This window comes from Anthonomus grandis, chromosome 5 (assembly GCF_022605725.1).
Source record: "Anthonomus grandis grandis chromosome 5, icAntGran1.3, whole genome shotgun sequence".
NCBI classification, from domain to species: Eukaryota; Metazoa; Arthropoda; class Insecta; order Coleoptera; family Curculionidae; genus Anthonomus; species Anthonomus grandis.
Window position 1 is genome coordinate 3,301,234 of NC_065550.1, and position 23,597 is coordinate 3,324,830.

A 23,597-nucleotide genomic window follows, 5' to 3' on the forward strand; every position below is an offset into this window, starting at 1 on the left:
TTAACAGAACTTACGGCATTCGATAGATAAGGTCGGATCTCTTTGTCTTTGGTAAGGTAACCACTGTGTATTTTAACGTCTTTTTGTCCATAGCAGAAACCTGAAACATAACATTTTCTATCAGAAACATAAGCCACATTTTATTTATGTTTTAATCAAACAAACTGACAAACGCAGCCAAGTAAGTTCTAATGGTTTATGTAACAAGCAATCATTTCAACTATCTCAACTCTATACGCCCGCATCAGATTAAACTTGTCAGCCGACCCAGATGAAAATCTGCAGATAATTTAAAAGTGCATCCGCTTATGTATTCGCCAGAAACTTGTATAATTTGCCGCGAGCACAGTATAAAGAACAAGACAGTAGGTTCACTCTCTTGCGGCCGTTTGAAGTAGGGACTTCTAAACAGTGCCGACTTTTTTTACGCGGTCGTAAATCATTATTTAGTTTCGACGGCAATCCTTTACGATACGGGGGGGTGTTTGAAACATTTTTAATAAGGAATATTTTCGTACATCGCGGCGGGCAGCGTGTAATATATGGAATTTTTTGAAATTAAAGGCACTTTGTATTATTGTTAAAATGAAATTGAAAGAATATTATTAAGTATCTCTTTTGAACAAATAACTGTAAGAAAAACACTTGGTAGATAGCTTTAAAATTAAGTTTATTAGAATGTACACAATTAAATCTTAGCTTTACGTTCCTTTCATGCTCTTTTCTTAACTGACCAAGAAACTACCTACCTAATATTACATACACTTAATTAATAATAACTTCGTTAATATACCCATTTTTTAAATATTTAATAAAATTTACATAATAATGTGATAACAACACTCAGCATATGGAACTCGGTAACAGTGAAATATAAAAAGGCAGTTAAATAAAAAAAACTTATTAAATGCCTAATTATTTGCTTTTTAAATAGGGGATGAAAGAACAAACCACCAAAAATTCAAATAAAACGAAAATAGGTGTTTTACAACCTAGAATTCATATACCTAAATATGCAAAATGATTATAGTTTTACATTGGGGATTATAGTACACATCAATATTTTGAAACTTAAACCCTTAAAAACCACCCTTAATGACGAAAAAAATGCAGTTTTAAGTATGGTTAGACGGTATAAGTGGCTAAAATTTATATCATTCAAATGATTGCAATGCAACTAATAATAAATCGGATAGCTTTCACTATTAAAAACCACCACTAATAACAGAATATTACCAAAAATTTTGCATTTTTTTAGATTAAAATCACGATTTAAAAAAAATATGTACTCTAAATCGCTGACACTTTTTGAACATATTATTGGTACCTATATATAGTCCATTGTAGAAGGCTACGCTTTAATTTTTTAAATAAATACATAATTTTTTATGATAAATTTTTTTAAAACTGCAATTATTTTTATTTTATTCCTAACTTTTTTAATTTTTATGCTAATGACTTACAATCAAGTTTATTTTTAAAGTTTTCGATAGTACATACTTGAAAAAATGTGCTAGATATTTGTCTAAAAAACGTTTTTTTTTTAAATTATTTCACGTTATTATTTTACGTCATTATATTTTGTTATCTAATAAAAGGGGTTATGTTCACACAGTTGTATCTTAGCGCCTATAGCACCTAGATAAATCAAACAAAAGCCAATCTTTTGTTTTTAAACCAACTTTTGTTTATTAGATTTTTTGTAGGATCTCAATTTTCCGAGATATTTCAGAAATACTGAAGAAAAGCGTGTATTTTTTTCTGTAAACTAATCCATTTTTATTTAAAAAAAAATGTATATCCCCTTTTACTCCTGCAGCCATCTACGCAACATATCGCCGGCATTTTTAAAGTATAAAACTTCCGCACAACGCTATTATAGTTCTAATATTGAAGACGCCCCTGTATAACGCAGTCGCCACCGGGCAGCAAAAAAGAGTAGCATCAGAAAGCGAGTGAGAAAGGCAACATTTTGGGCGGCGCTTAGAGTGATCCTTCTATTCTAGTTTATGTTCGGTGCCGCGAGTCAATATTATACGTTACCGGCAATTTTCTCTTTATGTTACGTTTTACGAAAACTGTTGAAGGGTTGTATTGGTTGTATTAGGTTGTGTTTAACAATAAAGTACTATTATCTTTTTAATAAATTATACGAGCTTAGAAAAAGGGCTGACGGGATCATCCGAAAATTTCCTTTTGTTCGTTTTTGAGATTGACAAAGCCATATAGTTTATTTTATTAAAATAATATTTTTGACAGGGATCTTACAGAATTTACGTCTTTCCTCTTTCACCTTAGATATAACAGTTTGTTGTGTAGGATCCCACAGATTCATTTAAATAAAACAAGAATTTCTTTTGTTGATTTTATTTTTCATCATTTTTGTCTAAAAACCATAATTCCACTCTCTTACACCTTCTGCTTTATGCCACGTCATCTGTTATACACACTACAGTTGGCGGGAGATTACAAATTTTAAAAATATATCACGTTGCTCGATTGCGGCTAAATTTTATAAAGGAAAAAATATTTAATATGGGAATATTAATTAAGTTAGACGGTTACTTTTTAAAATTAGTTTGGTTGTTACAGGGTGCCTCAAAAAAGCGTGGTACATAATTTAATTTTTTTTTAATCGAACCATAAAAAAAAGAGATGGGAGTCTTATTTGACTCTCTCTTGAACCCTAAAACGGTTTTGCTCTAAAATGCGACGTTGCCTAGTTATTACACAATTTAAAGAAATTTTAAAGAAAATTAATGTATTGCTTAAAATTTAATATTTACCACCGACGTTCTTCTCCACGAGTCCTTGACTAAGTTTATTTTATCTTTCAAATTTCTAAATAATTGATTCTTTTTTATACCGTGTGATCAAAATCGTTTTTCAAACAATGATATTTTCAAAAAATAATGATATTATCAATATTTTCAATAGATAATTTATGGAACAAGCAATTTGTTACTCTGTTTAAGTCTATTCTTAACACTTTTTAGTAAGAAAAAAATTCAATAGGTATAATAACCATAATAAAATAATAGCAGTAAAGACAAGTAATCGTAATCCCTGAGCTTATATCATTTAAAAATAAGAAAATTTTTCTTATTAGTAAAAAGTTGGTCATGCTTAGTAAGTAATGTAAATCTTAATAGCTAAAACTAAAGATAATATTATAAAACTCTTATAAAATTCACCTATCATAACTTACAAGACACAATATGTTCAACAAAACTTAAAATGTAACATAAAATAAAAAAACATAAATAAATAAGATTGAGGGCACGCATAATTAGCTTAAACAGAAAAACATAGTCTAAAGGGAACTATACAAAGTCTCAGTCTCAAAAGTATTTATTAATTCTAACAGTAGGTTACACGTGTTTCGCTCATATTAAGAGCATCATCAGACCTTAAAAATCGAATTCAAACAGAACATGCTTTACGGTCATATTATATACACACACTCGTGTGTGTATTTAATGAGATGTGTGAATAATGTGACCGTAAATAACCTTTTCTCAAATGGGCACACCACTCAGTTTGTTCTCAGTCTGGTCGAGGCTATTATCGGTGCATTTAAAAAACTGGAATATTGCTCTGCCTTGTTCTTTGACCTCAGCAAGGTCTTTGACTGTATGTAGCATCATAGCATCCTCGTGGGCAAGTTTAAACAGTATAAATTTAAAATTTAATCAATTTAGGTCTTGAAAATCGTAGACAACTCAAGGCTCAATCCTGGGTCCAATAATTTTCTTATCCTTTTTAAATAACCTACCTGAGTTAAGACATTAGGTCAAGTATGTTCTCTTTGCTGACGACCCAACAAAATCATGTCCGGCAAGACACTAAAGGCTCTTATGGGGATGCTTGAGGACGCACGGTCCCAGGCTGAGCTGTGGTTTGCTTTAAACAAACTGTTTCTTAATAAATAAAAAACTCAGAAACTAACATTTTCCTTAAGGAATCCCAACGATATAAATCTAGGTATCACAGATGTAAAATTACATAGTTCTACAGCAAAATTGATGTTTTTGAATCAACATCTCTTCTTAACTAATTTTAACCTCCTAAATTCGAAACTGACCTTAATTTTGTCCTATCACATCCTTATTTTTCACAAACTAATATCCTAATAAAATTCCTAATTTTATAGGAAAATAATATTTATAAAATTCTGCAAAAAGTTTTTTTAGCATAATGCTACAGCGTGATAATCCGCATAAAATTTACAGCAGAAATTCTACAAAACGCAGTTTTCTTACAAAAAGGCGAAGATTTCATTAAGTTAAGCATTAAAATTACGTTATATTTTTCTTAAATTAATACATGTATTTGTATTAAGTGGATGACAAAATTGAAATCAGCGTATCAAATTTATATAAAATCACTTATCTATATCTTATACTATTATTATTAAAAAAATCTCTCAAAAAGTTTTATTTTGTAGACCTGTGTTATTGGTCTATATGTGGATCCCGTGCTGAGGTGGAATGTCATTGATAAACTACTAGGGAAATTTAGGTCAAACATTTTTCTTCTCAAAAATCAATTAAAGTGCTCTGTTGGACTGGGCTGTTGGGTTCTGCATACTATGTTGTATGCCCTTATCCACTCTATTATGTTATATGGCCTGTTGGTGTGGGGAAGGGCGTCCTGTGTGTGGATAGAATGTTTGGCCTTTAGAGGAGAGCAGTCAGAATAGTCTCGGACATGGGATATTGGGATGAGTGCAGACAGGCTTTTACTCGCCATAAAATTCTAACTTTTCATTCAGTGTAAATACTGGAAAGTTTAAACCTATATAAAAAAAATGAGCAAAAATATACTAAGCATGATTATATCCACCACTATCAGACGAGGCAGGTAGAAGATCTTGTTGCTCCATTTTGCAGACTATTGAATTGCCAGAGTCTTTATTTAATAAAGTGCCAATGGAAATAAAAAAGGTTCCAGTGAACAATTTTTAAAATAGAACTAAATAGGTTTTATTGAAAAATGCATTTTATAGTGTAGATGAGTTTTTGAATTTTAAGTTTAGTGTTGTTCAATCTGTTTTAACCAAGTTTTATGTATACTGTCGCTCATATATAAAGCAACTTTTTAAAAAATCATTTTTTTTATCTCCTTTTTGAAAATAGGACTGCTTACTTTTTATGCAATAGTAAAACAACTTTGTTTATATCGCAATTTTTATTTTCAATAACCTGTATATATAAAAACTAAAAAAAATCTAAATTGTATGGGTAAAAAGTAGAGCAACTTAAATTTAAATTATTTCTTTTAAATTAATTTACATGTTGTTTAGTATCTAGTAGGATATCCTTTATTTCTAATAACCGCTTCATACCTTTTTTTCATTGATTTTAATAGTCCATCAATATAGTTCTGAAAAACTGCTCTCCAGATATTTTGAATTTCCTGATGCAATTAGTTTACATTTGATAGATTTTTTTTATGAATTCTCCCATCAATTTCATCTCACAAATTCTCAATGGGGTTGAGATCTGGGTTCTGGGCTGGAAAAGGCTTTAACATCAAGTTTATTAACACTTAATTAATTATCACCCATCTTAAGCACATGTTGTCTTCTGCACATGGTAGCATTTGACTTTCCAATATCTTTTGGAATACAAAGCGATCCATAACACCTTTAATTTTCACCAATGAACCCATACCAAAGCAACCCCAAACCATAATAACCATTTTTTTAATATCTGATTATGTTCCTATATCAAATTTTTGTCGTCAACAATCTATACATGGAGGAACCATGATCTTCGCTAGGCAAACAATTAAAACGATTTTTTGTAATATTGATAAGTATGATAATCTTCTGATAATCTAATGTTTTTGAATTCTCTCTTTCTTTTTGTAAGCGTTTTAATTTATATATTCTTTGTGTTTATAGGCCACCTACAGGAGATGTTGCTATGTTTCTGTACAAATTTTGATGACGTTTTATGCACAGTACTCCCATCTGGTATTTCCGACCATGAAGCTATTCTTGCTAAAATGCCATATAATACTGTATCATCTTCATCTCACTGTATGGGAAGAATTTTCAGCAGGAAAAATTTCAATGCTTTTTCTGCTGCTATAGCTTCGGTAAATTGGAATGCACTTGAAACGGCTTCTGACCCACTTACTTTATTTTTTCAAGTTCTGTGTGATAAAATCAATCAGTGCTTTCCTAAAATGAGGCTTAAAACTAAGAAACGAAAACCATGGGTTACAAGAGGCCTTAGAATTTCAGCTAAAAACCTCCGTTTTTTGACTAAATTGTGCAAATATACCACAAATGAAAATATCCTTGTATGTCATCAGAAATACCGTAGTCTGTACAGAAAGACAATTAAAGCAGCAAAATCTAATTATTATAGGGATCGCTTAAATATGACATCAAATAGACATCAAAGAGAGTGTTGGTCGATTATTAATGATTGTAGACATTGCCATAGAAAAGTATCTGAGCCGGAGTTAAGACCTGACATTTTAAATGACTATTACTGTGATATACCTAATATCTTACTCAAGAGCATTCGTAGTAACATTGATCCCCTGCACTATCTTCAACAAGTGTCGGTTGAGCATTCATTTTTCTTTCATCCTGTCGAACTTACCGAAGTAAAAAATGAAATCAAACGCCTAAAAAACCATCTGGTATCCATCTCTAACCATAAATCATCTGGAGCTGATGGGATATCTTCGAGGTTGTTACTCTTTTTGCCTGATTCAGCCTTAAATGCTTTAGTTTCTGCCATAAACAATTCTTTACATATTGGCATTTTTCCTTCATGTTTAAAAGAGGCAGTGGTTATCTCTCTTGATAAGGGTGAAGATTTGGATCAGCCTTGTAATTTCCGTCCCATTGCTATTTTGTCTACCCTCTCTAAGATAGTTAAAAAACTTGCAAAAAGCAGAATTTTGTCCTTTTTACATCATAATGGCATTTTGTCTGCAAATCAGTTTGGATTTCAAGCCAGTAAAGGGACTCATGATGCTGTTTTTAGCTTTTTGGAGAGCGTCTATGTGTCCTTGAATTCTGGAGAGTCATTGGCAGCAGTGTTTTGTGATCTGTCCAAAGCACTTGACTGTGTGGATCATGGAATACTGTTATCTAAGCTCGATAAATATGGTTTTAGGGGCGTAGCGTTGCGACGGCTTGAGTTCTATCTATCAAATCATACTTAGAAGGTTACAGTGTCTGGGCGTTTGTCTGCTTCTAGATCCCTAAAAAGCAGCGTTCCCCAGGGTTTAGTGTTGGAACCACTGTTATTTTTACTGTATGTGGATGACTTGAGTTTATTAAAACTGCAGGGCAAGGTGGTTCAGTTTGCTGATGATACCACCATACTATGGAGCCATAAAAATTCTGATTATATTAGGACTTGTATCCTTGAAGACCTTCAGATTTTATCAGGGTGGTGTGCTTCCAACAGGCTCGTGTTTAATGTAAGAAAGACGTCTATTATGGGGTTTAGGTGCGATGTTGAGGGTCTGATGTTTGACGAAAATTCCGTCTTGCAGAATAAAGAGTGCTGCAAGTTCCTAGGAATTACCATTGATGGTCGCCTTCGGTTTGAAGATCATATTTTACATTAGGTGGGAAATTATCTTCTGGATGTTTTGCAGTAAGAATGGTAAAACAAGAGCTGGGAGGGATGGTTGCACGTTCAGTGTACTTTTCACTTATTGAACCTCATATTCGGTATGACTTGCCTTTTTGGGGTTTAACCAATAAGGGGCTACTTAACATTGTCTTTGTTATTCAAAAAAAGCAGTTAGATACCTGTGTTCTGCTAAGTTAAGAGATTCTTGCAAACCCCTCTTCATTTCTGCAAAAATTCCTCTTTTTTCACTTTTTATCTTAGAAACAGGTGCTCTTATTCACAAAATTCCCAAACTACCCTCTGACACTGGCCATTTGACTCGTCGTGTAAATGATGTTCCCCTACCTATTCCTACGTCTTCCCTTTCCAAAAACTCATTAATTTACATAAGTAAAAAAATTTACAATCATGTTCCTTTATGTGTTAGACATACAGGGTGTGCAAGATAAGGATCCTAAGCATAGGGATCTCGGTACCTGTTGGAGATACAGCTTCGGTTAAATTAAGAAAAAGTTCTGCACTTTGAAGCGTATTTACATGCCGTTGAGAAACTTCAAAAATTTCTATGGCCTGCTGAGATATTTGAAAAAAACGGAAATTTGCCAATATCGATTTTATTTTTTCCTGGCTTTATTTTAAAAGATATCAAAAAACTATTGACACTTTCTCATTGACACTTTTGAAGTAGTACGTGATGGCGCTTTTAAATTTTATATCCGACGTTTCGTGAAACCATCATCAAATTTATTATTATATATGGCGTGAAAAGAAAGTACACCCTGTATCTGATTCCATTTTTTATTACAAATTTAATGATGTATCACATGTCACATTTTTTTTGTTAGTTGAAAGGAAAAATGCAAATTTTCTATTCTTTTAGCATATTTTTTAAGTAAGCTTTGGAAGCAAATGCTTTGACGTATGTAAATACCTGTTACCGAGTCTGTCACATTTTTCTTAATATCTATTTAGAGAGTGATGAAGCTAAATGAAGCATTGATTTGCATTATACATTGTACTACTTATAAATAAAAAAATGTAACCAGTAATAGACAAATGTTTTATGATTTTTCTAACGATATGCAACAAATAATAAATACATTTTAAAAATAACGAAAAAAGCAAATAAATTAACGCATTTTATAAATTTAATTTAAAACAGATGTTCAAACAGGTTTCCGTTATTTTCTAGACATAAGTATGATCTTCTTACAGTAGCAGTTAAAACATCACGCAATATCTCTGGCGTAATACTTTGAAAATCGGCCGTCACACATTCTCGTAACTCCTGCTCAGTTCCAAAAGAATGTTGATAGACTCGGTTTTTAATAAATCCCCAAAGGAAGAAGTCCAAAGGGGTTAAGTCCGGGGATCGCGCTGGCCAAGACACTTCACTGGAGGTTCCAATCCACTTTTCAGGAAAACGCTGCGAAAGGTACTGTCGAACTTGCCCAGAATTATGTGCAGGAGCCCCGTCTTGTTGAAATCAACAGCTATTGACTTGTGCCAGAGGTAAATCATCTAAGCAGTCTTCTAAATCATTTTGCAATAAATTAAGATATCGTTCTGCTGTTAATGAATAATGGTAAATAAATGGACCTAGTATTTTGGTTCCTAAAATTCCACACCACATATTAAACCCAAAACGTTGTTGATATATAGATATTTTCTTAACACGCGGATTTTGTTGGACCCAGTAATGACTATTGCGGCGGTTAAAGATACCATTATTAGTGACCATACTTTCGTCGGACCATATTATTTTTGATGGAAAATTAAAATCCTCTTCACAGGCACGTGTATACCACTCACAAAAATGCCGACGTCGTTCGAAATCCCCAGGTTTAAGTCCTTGGCAAATTCTAAATTTGTAGGGGTGATTTGTTTTTACGTAAAAATAAACTGTAGATTTGGCCACTCCTACATTTTTTTCAATTTGCCTGGTTGATATCTCGGGGTTTTCAATAACTGCTTGTAAAACATTATTTTGAGTTTCTTCAGGAGATTCCTTTTTTCGAGATAAAACAGGCTTTTTAAACGAACCATATTCTTTTAAATTTCGAGCCAACTCTAAGAAAATGGATTTACATGGTTGCTTTCTATCTGCAAATTTATTAAGATACATTGCTGCTGTATTTACAGTATTTTTGTAGCACAAAATGTAGCACGACAGCATGTCAAACTTCTCTTCATGACTATAATGATCACCAGGCATATTTGAAGATAATAACACAATTTTAGCAATAATAACGACAACAGTAAATAATAATAACAATAATTACTCAACAAACAATACCTCGACAATCACGGTAACAACAACGGCAATTAATATTTAATAAAAAATATATGACAGGGTAAAAGGTATTTACGTCAAAGTGTCAAAGCATTTGTTTCCAAAGCCTACTTAATAATATGTTTAAAAAAAAAGAAAAATTGTATTTTTCCTTTTAACTAACAAAAAAATGTGACATGTGATACATCGTTGAATTTGTAATAAAAAATGGAATCAGATACAGGGTGTACTTTCTTTTCGCGCCATATAAAAAAATAAAGTTGATGGTGGTTTCTCGGAAACGAAACGTCGGATATAAAATTTAAAAGCGCCATCACGTACTACTTCAAAAGTGTCAATAGTTTTTTGATATCTTTTAAAATAAAGCCAGGAAAAAATAAAATCGATATTGGCAAATTTCCGTTTTTTCCAAATATCTCAGCAGGCCATGGAAATTTTTGAAGTTTCTCAACGGCATGTAAATACGCTTCAAAGTGCACAACTTTTTCCTAATTTAACCGAAGCTGTATCTCCAACAGATACCGAGATCCCCATGCTTAGGATTCTTATCTTGGACACCCTTTATATCGGATGTTAAGAAATTTAAAAGAGAATTAAAGTCGCTTTTATTGGCTAAGGCATATTATAACCTGGATGACTTTTTTAATGATAGGTTTTAACCTTTCATTATTTTATTTAGTTATCTTTAATTCAAGTATGTTCAAAAAGTTTTGTCTTCTTGTGTTTAATTTTGTTCATTGTGTTATCAATTTTTGAAACTGTATTTTTGTTTTGTTTTTAAGCTTGTAGGATGCTTGTACACAAGATTATTCTTACGTAATATAGCACATTTTCTTTCTTTCATTCTTTCTTAATGCCACCAGCACCGGTGGTGTCTCTTTCATTCACCGGTTTCCTAACCCAGCAAATACCATCGGATCTAAATAGTTTAAATTGACTTTCGTCTGAAAATACTACTGTTTTCCATTTTTGGTAAGTCCAGTAAGGATGCTCTTGTGAATCGAAGTCTAGACTCTCTGTTTTTCTTTGAGATAAACGGCCTCTTTGCGGACTTTCTGCCTTGTAAACCAGCTTCCTTAAGTCTTTGTTTTGTAGTGCTTATTGATATTGAAACAAGTCCTAACTGCTGCTTAACTCAAGAAGCACGAATAAAGGGATCTTGCACAACCAATCTCTTTATATTTCTATCCACCACACCATCAGTTTTTCTTTTTCTGCCACTTTTTGGAACTCCTTCCAAAGTACCCCTTCTATTAAAATAAGAAACAGTTCTGGATATTATGGATTTATTTAAATTTAAGTCTTTTGCTATTTTAGACTGCTTTTCTCCAATTCTTATTTTTTCCATAATCTTTTCCTTTATTAGCAGTGACAAATGTACACCCCTTGGCATTTCAAGTCTTTATATTATTACATTCACCAAAGATTATCTGAAGAGTAGAAACGGGACTAAACAGATTTTCAAATAAAATTTAGTTGCTCTATATATGGACGGTTTAAAAACCGACAAAATTATCATCAAAGCCTGTGGTGTCAGAAGTAAACAAAAACATTCCGATCATGGTATTTGTTAAATGCTAAATTTTATTTATGTCTGCAATCCTAAATATTTTGGCAGTAAATATGTTTATTTATTGTTTTTAAAAAGTTGCTCTACATATGAGCGACAGTGTGTATGTTCCAATGCTTTATTTTTAGTCAAGTTTATTTACATATGTTAGAATTTCATTTTTAATAAGTAAACTTAGGATAGTATAGTAAAAACATTATTTGTTTATTTGTTGATTATTCTTTTATTAATTAACGTATGTAAATAACTTTTTGGAAGTTGTATGACATGAATAAAGAATTTGAAGGTGAATTTAAATAATGAATGTAATAATATAATTTCTATTTATTTTTTAAGAATAAATACACCGATGTTAAAATTTTATTGCAATTTTGTTTGCAAAGTGATTTTTTTCTTTAAAGGGAACAATACAGATTTTCTATTAAACAATGAATATTAATTACTATGTCACAAGCATGTCATTATAAAATTGGAAATTTCTATTGGGTCATAAAAGCATTTTGTAATTAAGCATTTGCTAACATTTCTCATTCTGTTTACCGAGAATTTACCTTACGAACCGTATGAATTACTACAACAGCAGAGATACATATCACAAAACAAAAAGTTAATTAAAAACTCGAAGTTATAAGGATGTAGGTATACTACTGGGACCTGACGCGCTGTTTGCAAGGTAAATTAGAACGGTGTTAAAAGAAGAAAAATCAACGATTTTTGTTTGTTCGGTTGGATGATTTGTAAGGGATTTTGGTTTTAATCTCCGCAGAATACTTTTTAGCTTTGTTAAACTTAGTCATACCCAAAGTGTTTTCGTACCTTTTTGCAAGTGATAGAAAATAGCAGCATTTGCAGCTTTAAAGAAATTGTAAAGTTTTTAAAAATCAATAAATTTCTATGCATGATATAAATATTTTTTTTTTAAATATGTAAGTAAGCAAAACATAACTTCAGTACCCCATATATTTCTTATGGATTAAAGAGTTTATTTGGGTAATGTCACATTAGTAGGATTATATATATTATTATATATTAATAATTTTAATATATTAATCTTAGTATTAAATGTCCAAATTTTCGATACATCAACAATATATCTATTTAAATGTATATTAATATGTAGCAGCACAAGATATACAAATAGGATAAAACTTCCAGAAAAATTATAGCACAAACTAACATTAGCCAAAAAAAAATTAATACAACAATATATAGTTTTCCTCAATTGAGTAAAAAAATATAAAACAACTGAAAATATACCCTTAAGAAAAATAATTAAAATAAGAAAAGTAAAAGCAATCAAATTTATTTGATACTTAACACACATTATTCAATGAGTAAACTTACTCAGGCACCTTTTAAGTTTTGAAGGCTTTAAATCCATTTCAAGTCAAAAATCTGATTGAATCTATTTCCCAACATGTGGAGTCGATTAATTGGAGAAAATTTACCATAATTTGTATGATGACATTAAACCAGAAAAAGGGACGTCTTTCTAAGGACTCCAGTATTGCACCTAAAGTTTATGCGCGATAACAATTCAGGGCAATCAATAGCATAATTAATAGGGTGGGCTGAATTTTTTTTTTTTTTGAAAATCAAAACCAAGTAGCTACCAAAAGTTGCCTACTGACCAAAAATAAAGTTCCCCAAAAGATGAGAAAAAATTTAAATATTTAGGCCGGGCCCCAGAGGGGGTAAATATTCAAAAAAAAATTATTATTTTTATATGAGTAGACTCTAAACAATAATATACAACCCCACAAGTGTGTAAAAAAAAATTGGTCAAAAAAAATTAAGGTTAAACCGAGCCCCGAACGCACATAAAGTTCTCGTAATACAATATATTCTTTTTTAATACATGCCGCTGCTAACATACTAATGCGCATGATGCTTATTCCTTACTTCATGCAAACGAGTTGCCGTTAAGGTATTTATTAAAAAAAATGGACGGCCACACGAAGAGACCATATAATTATTCAGGACCTATTGGGAGCCTTCTAGACAACTGCGAAAAAACTCTTAAACTTACCAGAAATTAATGCCAAAGAGCTCAGTACTGATCAGCAATATTTGTATTTAATGTGTCAAGTCATTAAAAACGGAAATTGCTCCAAACAATTATCTGAACGGAATCCTGGTAAGTTAGCCCATTCCAGATGGGTAACAACAGCGAACAGAATTCTTCGTTTATATGTTGGCACAAAGGATCCATCAGAGAACTTTAAAGTTATATTAAACTTTATAATGAAACTTTACGCACCAATGTGGTTTAAAATAAAGACCAAACCGCTCTTACAAGATGGTGCTAGATACTTGTGGGAGATGATTAAAATATCTAGGCAGTTTCCAGAAGCTATCAGAAATATTATTGATAAAGTGATAGAAGGGAATTCGTATTTTGCGCATCCTGAAAATTTACTGGTTTCAATGTTAACAGACCCTCGAAAGTATATAAGAAAACTAGCAGTTAGTCCAATAGAGAAAGTCAGAACACAAATAATAACGGAACCTAGAGTTTTCAAAACTCCAAAACTAAATTTCGAGGCGGATGACTACATAGATACTGGATACTGGAACTCGATGTGCAGCCACCTCCACGTGGCGAGTTCTGGGCTGGTTTAGTGTTTATAATTAATTGTTGTTAATTTATATTGTAATACAAAAATCATCAACTAAATATTCGCTAATCGCCCACCCGACAGCATTTTCTACATAAACACCAAGTCAGGCGAAGAGCTGCACAAAACTTTTTAGTTTTATTAAAGCTTGGGGCCTGGTGGAAAATAAAATTATTGTCTTGATTTTTTATATACATCTTAATAACATTGTTTCTGAACATTTTTTCGCTACTCAGATCAATTTTCTTTTTTTTTTCTTTTTTTTTTAGTAGAAGAAACGAAGCCTCAAAATCGATTTAGTCTTAATATGTGGTGCGGAATCATCGGTAACAGGCTAATAGGTCCCAAAATTATTGATGGAAATTTAAATGGTGAAAGGTACGTTAACCTATTGACGGAAGTTATGGATGAAATTCCATTGGAAATATTAAGAAGTATTCGGTGGTTTATGCAGGATGGCTGTGCCGCTCACAAATCCGCTGTTGCACAAGATTTTCTCGACACAAATTTCCCTAATTGCTGGGTAGGAACAAACGGTCCTGTAAGGTGGCCTCCTCGTTCCCCATGCCTTAATCCTCTGGATTACTTCTTATTGGGATTTTTTAAAAATAAAGTCAATAACAGTGAAATAAATAATATGGAGGTGTTAACACATCGGGTCACTGCTGCATTTAGAGATTTAAAGCCCGAATACTTAACCCGCTCAATAGAGAATTTAGAATTAAGGACCGTAAAATGCATTGAACATAATGGGGGTCACTTCGAAAATTTTTTGTAAATAGTTTAAATGTTATTTGTAAAAAACTGCTTAATTTCTTCTCAGAACTAAAAAACTGCTTTATAAGTAAGAAAAACAGCAACTCTTGCCTAATGTATGTAAAGAGAATGTTGTTTCTTTAGTTAAATCGTATTGTTTTGTTATTTTTTTGGTTAATACACGTTTGTCATTTGTTTGTGAAGTAAATAAAATATTTCTTATTAAAAGTGTAAAATTCTATTTTATTTACACATTTATTGTTCCCCTTCTAAATCTAAAGCAAGTACTCGTAAATTAAAAGAGCCATATAAAATTTTCGAATTTCTTTTTCTTACCCACAAAAAAAAGGGCACTGTAGTTTTAAAATGTTATGTTTGATATTAAAGATAAATAGGTAAATATGCATTCAAAAGGTATTTTAATTTTGTAAATACTAATCAGGTCCGTATTAAAGAAAAAAGCTTGAAAACTGCTATTTTTATACCGAAACGTCGAGACAGACGTTTGAGTTATATATTGTTGAAAAGGAAAATAAAAATTCTTTTTAAATATAAAATAAAAAATCCAGGTCCGTATTTAAAAAAAAGTTGATGATGATATCTAAAAAACGAAACGTCGCATAAAAAATCTAAATACACTTTTTTAATCAGAATAAAATGCCGCAACTTTTTTCTAATTTAACCGCCCTCGTATCTTTTATAGTATAGGAGATAGCAATACTGTCCCTATGAAAAAGGAGACACCCTATATAAAGTTAGCCAGTATTTTCCTGTCTTTGGAACAAAACAATTCCTATACTGCAGAAAAAATTAAAAGACAAATTTATAATTTACTTGAAAAGCATAAAAACCAATTTTCTGATATTAATAGATTTAAATTAACTCCACATAATAATAAAACACCACATTTTTATGGTTGACCAAAAATACATAAAATAAATGTTCCCTTAAGACCTATAGTTAGTAGCATAAATTCACCTACTCATCCTCTTCCAAAATATCTTTTAAATATCTTAACTCCATACACCAATAATTCTGATTCTTACATTAAAAATTTTAAACACCTTTTAGAAAAACCTTCTACAATTTCTTCTAACCCTCATGATCTATTGGTAAGTTTTGATGTTGTAAGTCTTTTTACTAATATTCCCGTTGACAAAACTTTAAATATTGTTAATAATAAATTAGAAAATGTAAATAATTTAGCAGAACGTACAACACTAAGCATTAAAACAATGTTAGAACTTTTAATCTATTGTGTAAAAACTAGTTATTTCCAATACAATAATGAATTTTATCAACAAAACTTTGGCATGGCTATGGGTTCTCCACTTTCACCAATTTTAAATAATATATTTATGGAAAATTTTGAATCTGAAATTATTAATACATTTGACAAAAAACCTAAAATATGGTGTCGATATATTGATGATATTTTTTCAATATATCAACATAACAAAATAGATCTTATAATTTTTTTAAATTATATTAACCCCAAAGAATCTACTATAAAATTTACTCTTAAAAAGGAGCTGATTGGTCTTCTTGAAAAGGAGTCTTGAAGCTGATAGTCAGCTTCCTTTTCTTAATATTTTAATTAAAAAAGATTTACACAATTTTAAAACTAGAATTTACCGTAAACCAACTCATACTAATGAATATCTTAATTTTAATTGTAATCATCCAATAGTGGTAAAAAGTTTATGTGATCGTGCAAACATTATTTGTACTAACCAATATTTAACAACAGAAAAAGATTTTATTAAAAATATCTTAATACAAAATAATTATCCCAAAGAATTTTTGGCAAATTGCTTCAAAGAGTTTGATAATCCACGTATAAAATTGAATCAACCAATTTTTACGACAAATCTTATTTTACCATTTATTCCAGGTTTTTTTTAATAAGATAAAAAGAATTGCTAAAAAATTAAATACTAGAAGTATTTTTAAATCACAAAACACATTACGATACTTATTAACAAGAACTAAACCTTTCGATAAAAATGAATTTAATAAAAATGTAATCTATAAAATTCCTGGTACTTGTGGTAAACTTTACATAGGTGAACCTGTACCATTACCAAAAAGAATTAATAAACATAAATCTTACATAACAAACAATGATGTTCAAAAATCCAAAATTACACAACATGCATTCGACAATAATCATAGAATAAACTGGAATGCTTCCTCAACTTTAGCAAAGGAACTAATTTCAAAATTACGTAAACTAAAGAAAAGTGCATTTATAATGTTGTGAAGATAAATGCTTAGCTACTTGTTCGGTTAATTTTAATAATACATGATTTTAATAATGCAAAGAGTGCTACATACAAAAAAAATAAAAATATACAAAGATGTTTGATTAATAATTAAAAACTAAAAAAATCAATCTACGTATGTAAAAATGTTGAATCCAAAAAGAGGCCTAGCTAACGTGGACACAGATCAAAATAAAAATAAATGTTATACGATAAAGGTGCATTGTATAAACAGTACATAAACCTTAGACCTTAAATAAATAAAAGATTGTAAAAATAAAACCTAAAAAATTAAATAAAATATCCTGAACATTAAACATAAAAATAAGATAAAAACTTAATTCTAAAATAAAATTTGAATAAAAATCAGAATAAAATAGTCATATCAATAAATAAAATATAAAAAATAACAATCACCATGATAAAAAACATAAAACCTAAACCTAAAGAATAAAGCTAAGAAAGAAATACAAACAGTTAACAGTTATTTTGAACATATTTCCTCAAGAGCCGTTTGAATTGGTTTAAGTTATCATAGTTTTTAATATTTACTGGTAACTTGTTAAATTCAATAATACCCTTATGTAACACCGAATTATACATTTGAGCTGTCTGGCATCTGTCGAGTAATATAAAATCATTACGATTTCTGGTGTTACATGTGTGGACATCACTAAAAACTTTATCACAGATATATTTTGGGTGCATGTTATGTTTCGATTTAAATACAAATACACGAACATTATACGCGATTCTTTGCTTAAATGACAACACATTTAGGATAGTTAACATGGTTTCTATAGGGGTATAACGATTACAACGCAAAATTAAAAAAAAAAATACTTCCAATTGTTTTATTTTAAATTTCGGCAAATTGGACAATAAAGTTAAACAGAACTGCAAATGGGGTAGTGCTATTGCATTATACAGGGACAATTTTGTGTTTATGGATAATTCTTTGCCTATTCGGCTAATAAATCGAACTTTTTTAGAAAAATTTCTTAATATGTAATCAAAATGTCCATAAAAACTTAGATTACAATCCAATATTGTACCCAAATACTTTATTTTTTTATCGTATAAGATTTTTTCCCCATTTATCATAATATGCAAACCCTGGATGTCCAACTGTGCCATTTTAGTTTTTTTTTGTGAAAATACAAAATTTACATTTGTTTATGTTTAAACATAATTTATTTACACAGAGCCAATTAAATAGGTTTTTAAGATCACTATTAATTTCATTTTGCATTTGTTGTAAGTTATTTCCCTTAATATAAAGCATTGTATCATCAGCAAACAATTCAATATTACATTTGGTAGCTACTCTAACTATATCATTTATATATAATAGAAACAATAATGACCCCAAAACTGTTCCTTGTGGCACGCCATATTCTACATTAATGAATTCAGATATACTATTCTTAAATAAAACTCGTTGTACCCTATTAGATAAATATGACCTAAACCAGTCCAACACACTACCTCTAACTCCAAGACTATAAAGTTTTTCCAATAAAATAGTCCTATCAATTGTTTCAAATGCTTGTTTGAAATCTAAAAATACGGCAAGTACAAAATTACCATTGTCAACGGCTCTGCGGAAACTATTACAGGTACCAACAACAATAGACTCGCAGTAGTCCCCTTCACGAAAACATGATTGATTCGGGACAATGACATTATTACTTACGCAGAACTCAAGTAGCTGTTTTTTCACACAAATTTTTAATAGCTTTTCAAAACGAAATTCATTGTAAAGATTAATATTGTGGACTTTGGAAGCAGGAATTACGGCAGACAATTTCTACGTCTCTGGGAATACACCTGATCCAAGTGATGTATTGATTATATCCAATAGTCGATCTCCAATGGCAGAAGTAATGTCAAACTGTCTCCAGCTCCAACATTTTTTAAACTTTTAAGTACTTCTTTCATTCGACTCATTAATATTTTTTCAAATTTGGATAGTGTCTTATTAGTCACTGTGGTTCCATTATTAAAGGGCGGTATGTTGGCGGGCTGTGGTATATTTAGGATTATATGTTCAATACTATCAACAAAATACATATTAAATCTGTCCGCTATATCTGCCTCTTTAGTAATTATTTCGGCTTCAAATCTTATATTTTGTGGCAGTAATTGCTTTTTCCTGGTAGTAGAGTTTTAAGGTTTTTCCACAGTTCTTTTGGATTTTTTCTATGTAAATCAATAGTTTCACCGTAATATTTTTCTTTCTCAACCCGAATTTTATTTACAATAAAATTTCTTTTAGCTTTATATTCACCCCAGATTCTTTCACTCTTATCGATAACTGCCCTTTTGTATAATATATCTTTATCCTGCATTAGTTCCCCGATCTCAACACTTTTTATCTAAATATTTCTGTTTTTGGACAAATTTTATTTTCGAACACATACGATTTATAACATTTTTTATTTCAGTGACAAAAGAATCAACCAAAACATTTACATGAGATATATCCCTGTTCCACTCAATGCTTAAGAGTTCTTGCTATAACTAATCATTTTTGTAATTTTTAAAAGACCTTTAATAACATATTATATCTGCTCTTTTTCTTTATATAAATCTTATATAATATATCTTTATATAATAGCGTGATCGCTAATTTTGGGTGTTAAATGGACTCTGTGTGGGAGCTGTTTATGATTGGTTATTATATAATCTACGAGTATAAGAGTTTGGCTATTAGGGGCAATTCTGGTAGCTGTTTTAACAATCTGGTGAAACCCACCCGTGTAAATAATATTACCTATTTTATTGCCGTAAAATATATCTTTTAAAAAATCAAAATTAAAATCTCCCACTATAATATTAATGCTGATAAAATCACTTACAAGATCAAGATAGTCATTAAAGTATTCTAAGAATTTACCATCCTGTTTTTGGGTAGGATGATATAAAACAGTACAGAAATATTTAACACCAGACGAAGACATTTCGAGAGACAATAACCAAACATAATTTTCAACACACTGAACGGTTTTAATCTTATATCTAATATCACACCTAACCAGAGCCATAACACCTGTTCTGTTGTTGCTAGTGGTATGCGCCAGTGGGTACAATTGCACGTTTATACTTGTGATCCTTTCTATTGCTATCACATGTCATCTGAACATTTAATGAAGTAACACTTTTTCTATTTATGTACTCATCGCCAAAATGCCCGCGAGGTTTTTTAATTGGCATATGGGTACAATCAAGTGCGGCAGTTACGGTGGGAATTCTGTATTCTTCCATCCAACTTGTCTTAGCTTCATTTAACTGTCGTTCAGTTGTTGGAAACATTATCCATTAATCTGCCTTCTCCATAATTTTTTCTGCAAATTAATCTACAGTCTTACAAACTGTTGTTCTATCAACACCAAAATCATTTGCAACGCCATTTTGAAAACCAGGGTCACTAATATACCGAAGAAATATTTCCGTATATTGTGTTGAAGAAAGTGTACCACCTCGAGTTTCGTCGCTATATGGTAAGAAATAGTTCGTAATGAGCTCAATATTTTAATTTTCAAACCTTAAAAGACGTTTTGAACTATTTGGACTTACAACTCTACGGTCACGATATTGTTTAATTTTACGAATATTCATAAATGCTGCCATAATTTACAAACTTCATCAAATCAACCTTGCGAAAATAAAAGTATTTACTTAATAAGTTATGTTTTCATTTGCTGTTATGCACCCCGGCCGTAAGTAAACACTTAAAATAGTTGCTTTAGGAGTAATAACTTGAGATAGCAAGTGTTTGCTTGACAAGTACAACTAAAACTTTTATTATTTACTTACTATCAAGAATTTACTTAAAATTTAGAAAGTAAAAGCATTTACTCGCTTTTATTCACCTCACCCAATATATTTATTCTAATAACTTATTTAATTCAACAACACAAACTATAAAACTTTTATTCCTATCAATTTATTATAAAACAAGACAAATTGATTCCGAGAAATCGAATAATTAAGCCGCAAAGACAAAATATATTCATCCTCTTAACCGAAAGTTTTTAATTTGTTTTCTTTAAGTTTGTAGCACAGAAGTAACAAAGCGGAGCTTTTACGTAAAAAAAGTTAAATAAATCACCCGAAGTTTCTAGATTAAACTGTTTGGTGAAAGTTTCGGTGTCATCGCGGTGTTGTAAAAGAATTACATTTTTTGGACTTTTTAAATTAGTCGTTGTTGTAACGAAGATAGTTTTGATACGCTGGCCGTTTATTAGTGTAATACATTTTTAATTAATTTTAGACTAACTTATTATAGCGGTTGTCCCAAAATGCTTTTTAACAGCATAGAACTTTGGCACTTTTTGAAGATTTTAGACAAAATTTAGTTATTTTAATAACGTTTTTAATTCTGTGAAATTTTTCGGAATATTTTTGAGGTTTTAATAGATCTGCTCTTAAAAGAACGGTTAACTGGTGATGTGTTGATTTTAGTTTTTTAATCCAATAATTTTGGATGTGATTGGCCATCCAAAACTTGGCATTAACATGAATTTTTTTTAAATTGAACACCCTATATAAAATGACATTTTACAATTTTACGATATATTTTAAATACTTTTCATATAGCACATCATATGCCTAATGTTAGCGGTTTATTAAATTTGACGTAATAGACTAATGAAACATATGACATTCAAAAATAAAAATGTATGCAATGTTTATTGCAACTGATATTCAATTTCTTGTCCATTTACTGCAATGCATTGAATTATCAGTGGATAATTGGGGATTGAAATGAAACGATACGCGGTTCAGATAAGATCATGACAACAACTATATATTTTAAATTAATACTGACAGTTTATATTACAAGCGGTTAGGCAACACGACATACTGAATACGGCACTTTACTCAAACTACCAGTACATGGTGTTAATAGGTTTAGATATCTAATATTAGCACTCCCACTTATCTAAACCAATTAATCACAACTTAATCTAAGTTCACTGTAAACATCTAACAACCTAAGCCTAATTCTGTCGTAAACCTAGCATGCTTTACAAAACATAATGCTTTTGTTAGGACATCCGCCAGCATTTCATCCGTAGATAAGTAATTTAACTCTACAAAACTATTTGCAATTAATTCTCGGACAAAATGGTAACAAACGTCTATATGTTTAGAACGCTTGTGACATATAGAGTTTTTTGTGCACTTTGGTTATCATTAAATACACTTATGCACAAAAATTTATCGAGAATTTCAGATAACAAATTCCTAAAAAATACAGCTTCTTTAGAAGCTTCTGTAATAGCCATATACTCGGCTTCAGTACTACTTAATGCCACCGTTTTTTGCTTGTTACACTCCCATGAAATAGCCCCACCAGATAACATAAACACAAACCCTGTATATGACCGCCTATCTATTTCATTACTTGGAAAATCTATCCCCTTAATAATATCCCCTTAAGATAATTGCTATCTCTTTTATAAGCTAAACAATATCCCTTGATCCCCTGCAAATACCTAAGTAACCTCTTAGCACACTTCCAATGCTGTTCGGTATAGCAATTATTGAACTGACTCAAAAAATTGACAGCAAATGTAATATCTGGCATTGTTAATACTGAAATATACATAAGACTACCCAAGAGCTGTTGATAAGGCAGTTCCTTTTAACAAACACTAGGATCTGGCTTATCAAAGCAAAGTCCCTTTTCCAGGGGTTTATTTACTGGCTTACAATCGCCCATATTAAACCTATCTAGAACCTGGTTTATAAACTGTTCTTAGTCTAATAAGATTTCACTTTTGTCATAATTTATTCTAACCCTCCTGCCTAAACACTGTTTAACCTGACCGAAATCCTTGATTTTAAATTTTCTAGATAAATGACCCCTGACAAAATCGATTTCATCTTTACAGTTAGAAAATAAAAAAAAAATCGTCAACGTATACCGCAATGATTGTAATGAAATTACCTATACGTTTTATAAATAAACATGACTCATTATCACATTTTTTATACTCTAAACCTATAAGTGCAAGTTCAACTTCTTTATACCACACACGAGCAGATTGTTTCGAGCCATAAATAGCACGATTTAATTTTAATACACTCTTTTCATTTGTGTTGATTTTACTATCAAAACACTCTGGTATTTCCATGAAAACCTCTTTGCCATTTAAAAAGGCTGTGACAACATCCAAATGGCTTATTTCAAACTGAAATTGCACAGACAGTACCAGTAACAACCTTAAAGTAGAATGTTTTACTACTAGGGAGAAGGTTTCATCGAAATCTATACTCTTTTTTTTGACTAAATCCCTTGGCAACTAATCTAGCTCTATAAGTGACATTATCATTATTATTACTTTACTTAGTTTTAAAGACCCAGTTATACTTCACTGGTGTATGTCCCTCTGGTATGTCCACAATGTCCCATGCGCAGTTCTCACTAAAGCTGTCCATTTCCCTGGTCATAGCTCGTAACCACTGGCTGCGGTT

General features: G+C 30.9%; 1 protein-coding gene across 1 annotated transcript in view; it reads right to left on the reverse strand.

Annotated features, from left to right (window-relative positions):
- The window catches only part of LOC126736811 (uncharacterized), a 410,403-nt gene that overhangs the window by 93,661 nt on the left and 293,145 nt on the right, over positions 1 to 23,597 (reverse strand). Inside the window, exon 5 of the mRNA XM_050441363.1 lies at positions 15 to 100. Coding sequence (XP_050297320.1) covers positions 15 to 100 — 86 coding nt within the window. The remainder of the gene's footprint in view (positions 1 to 14; positions 101 to 23,597) is intronic.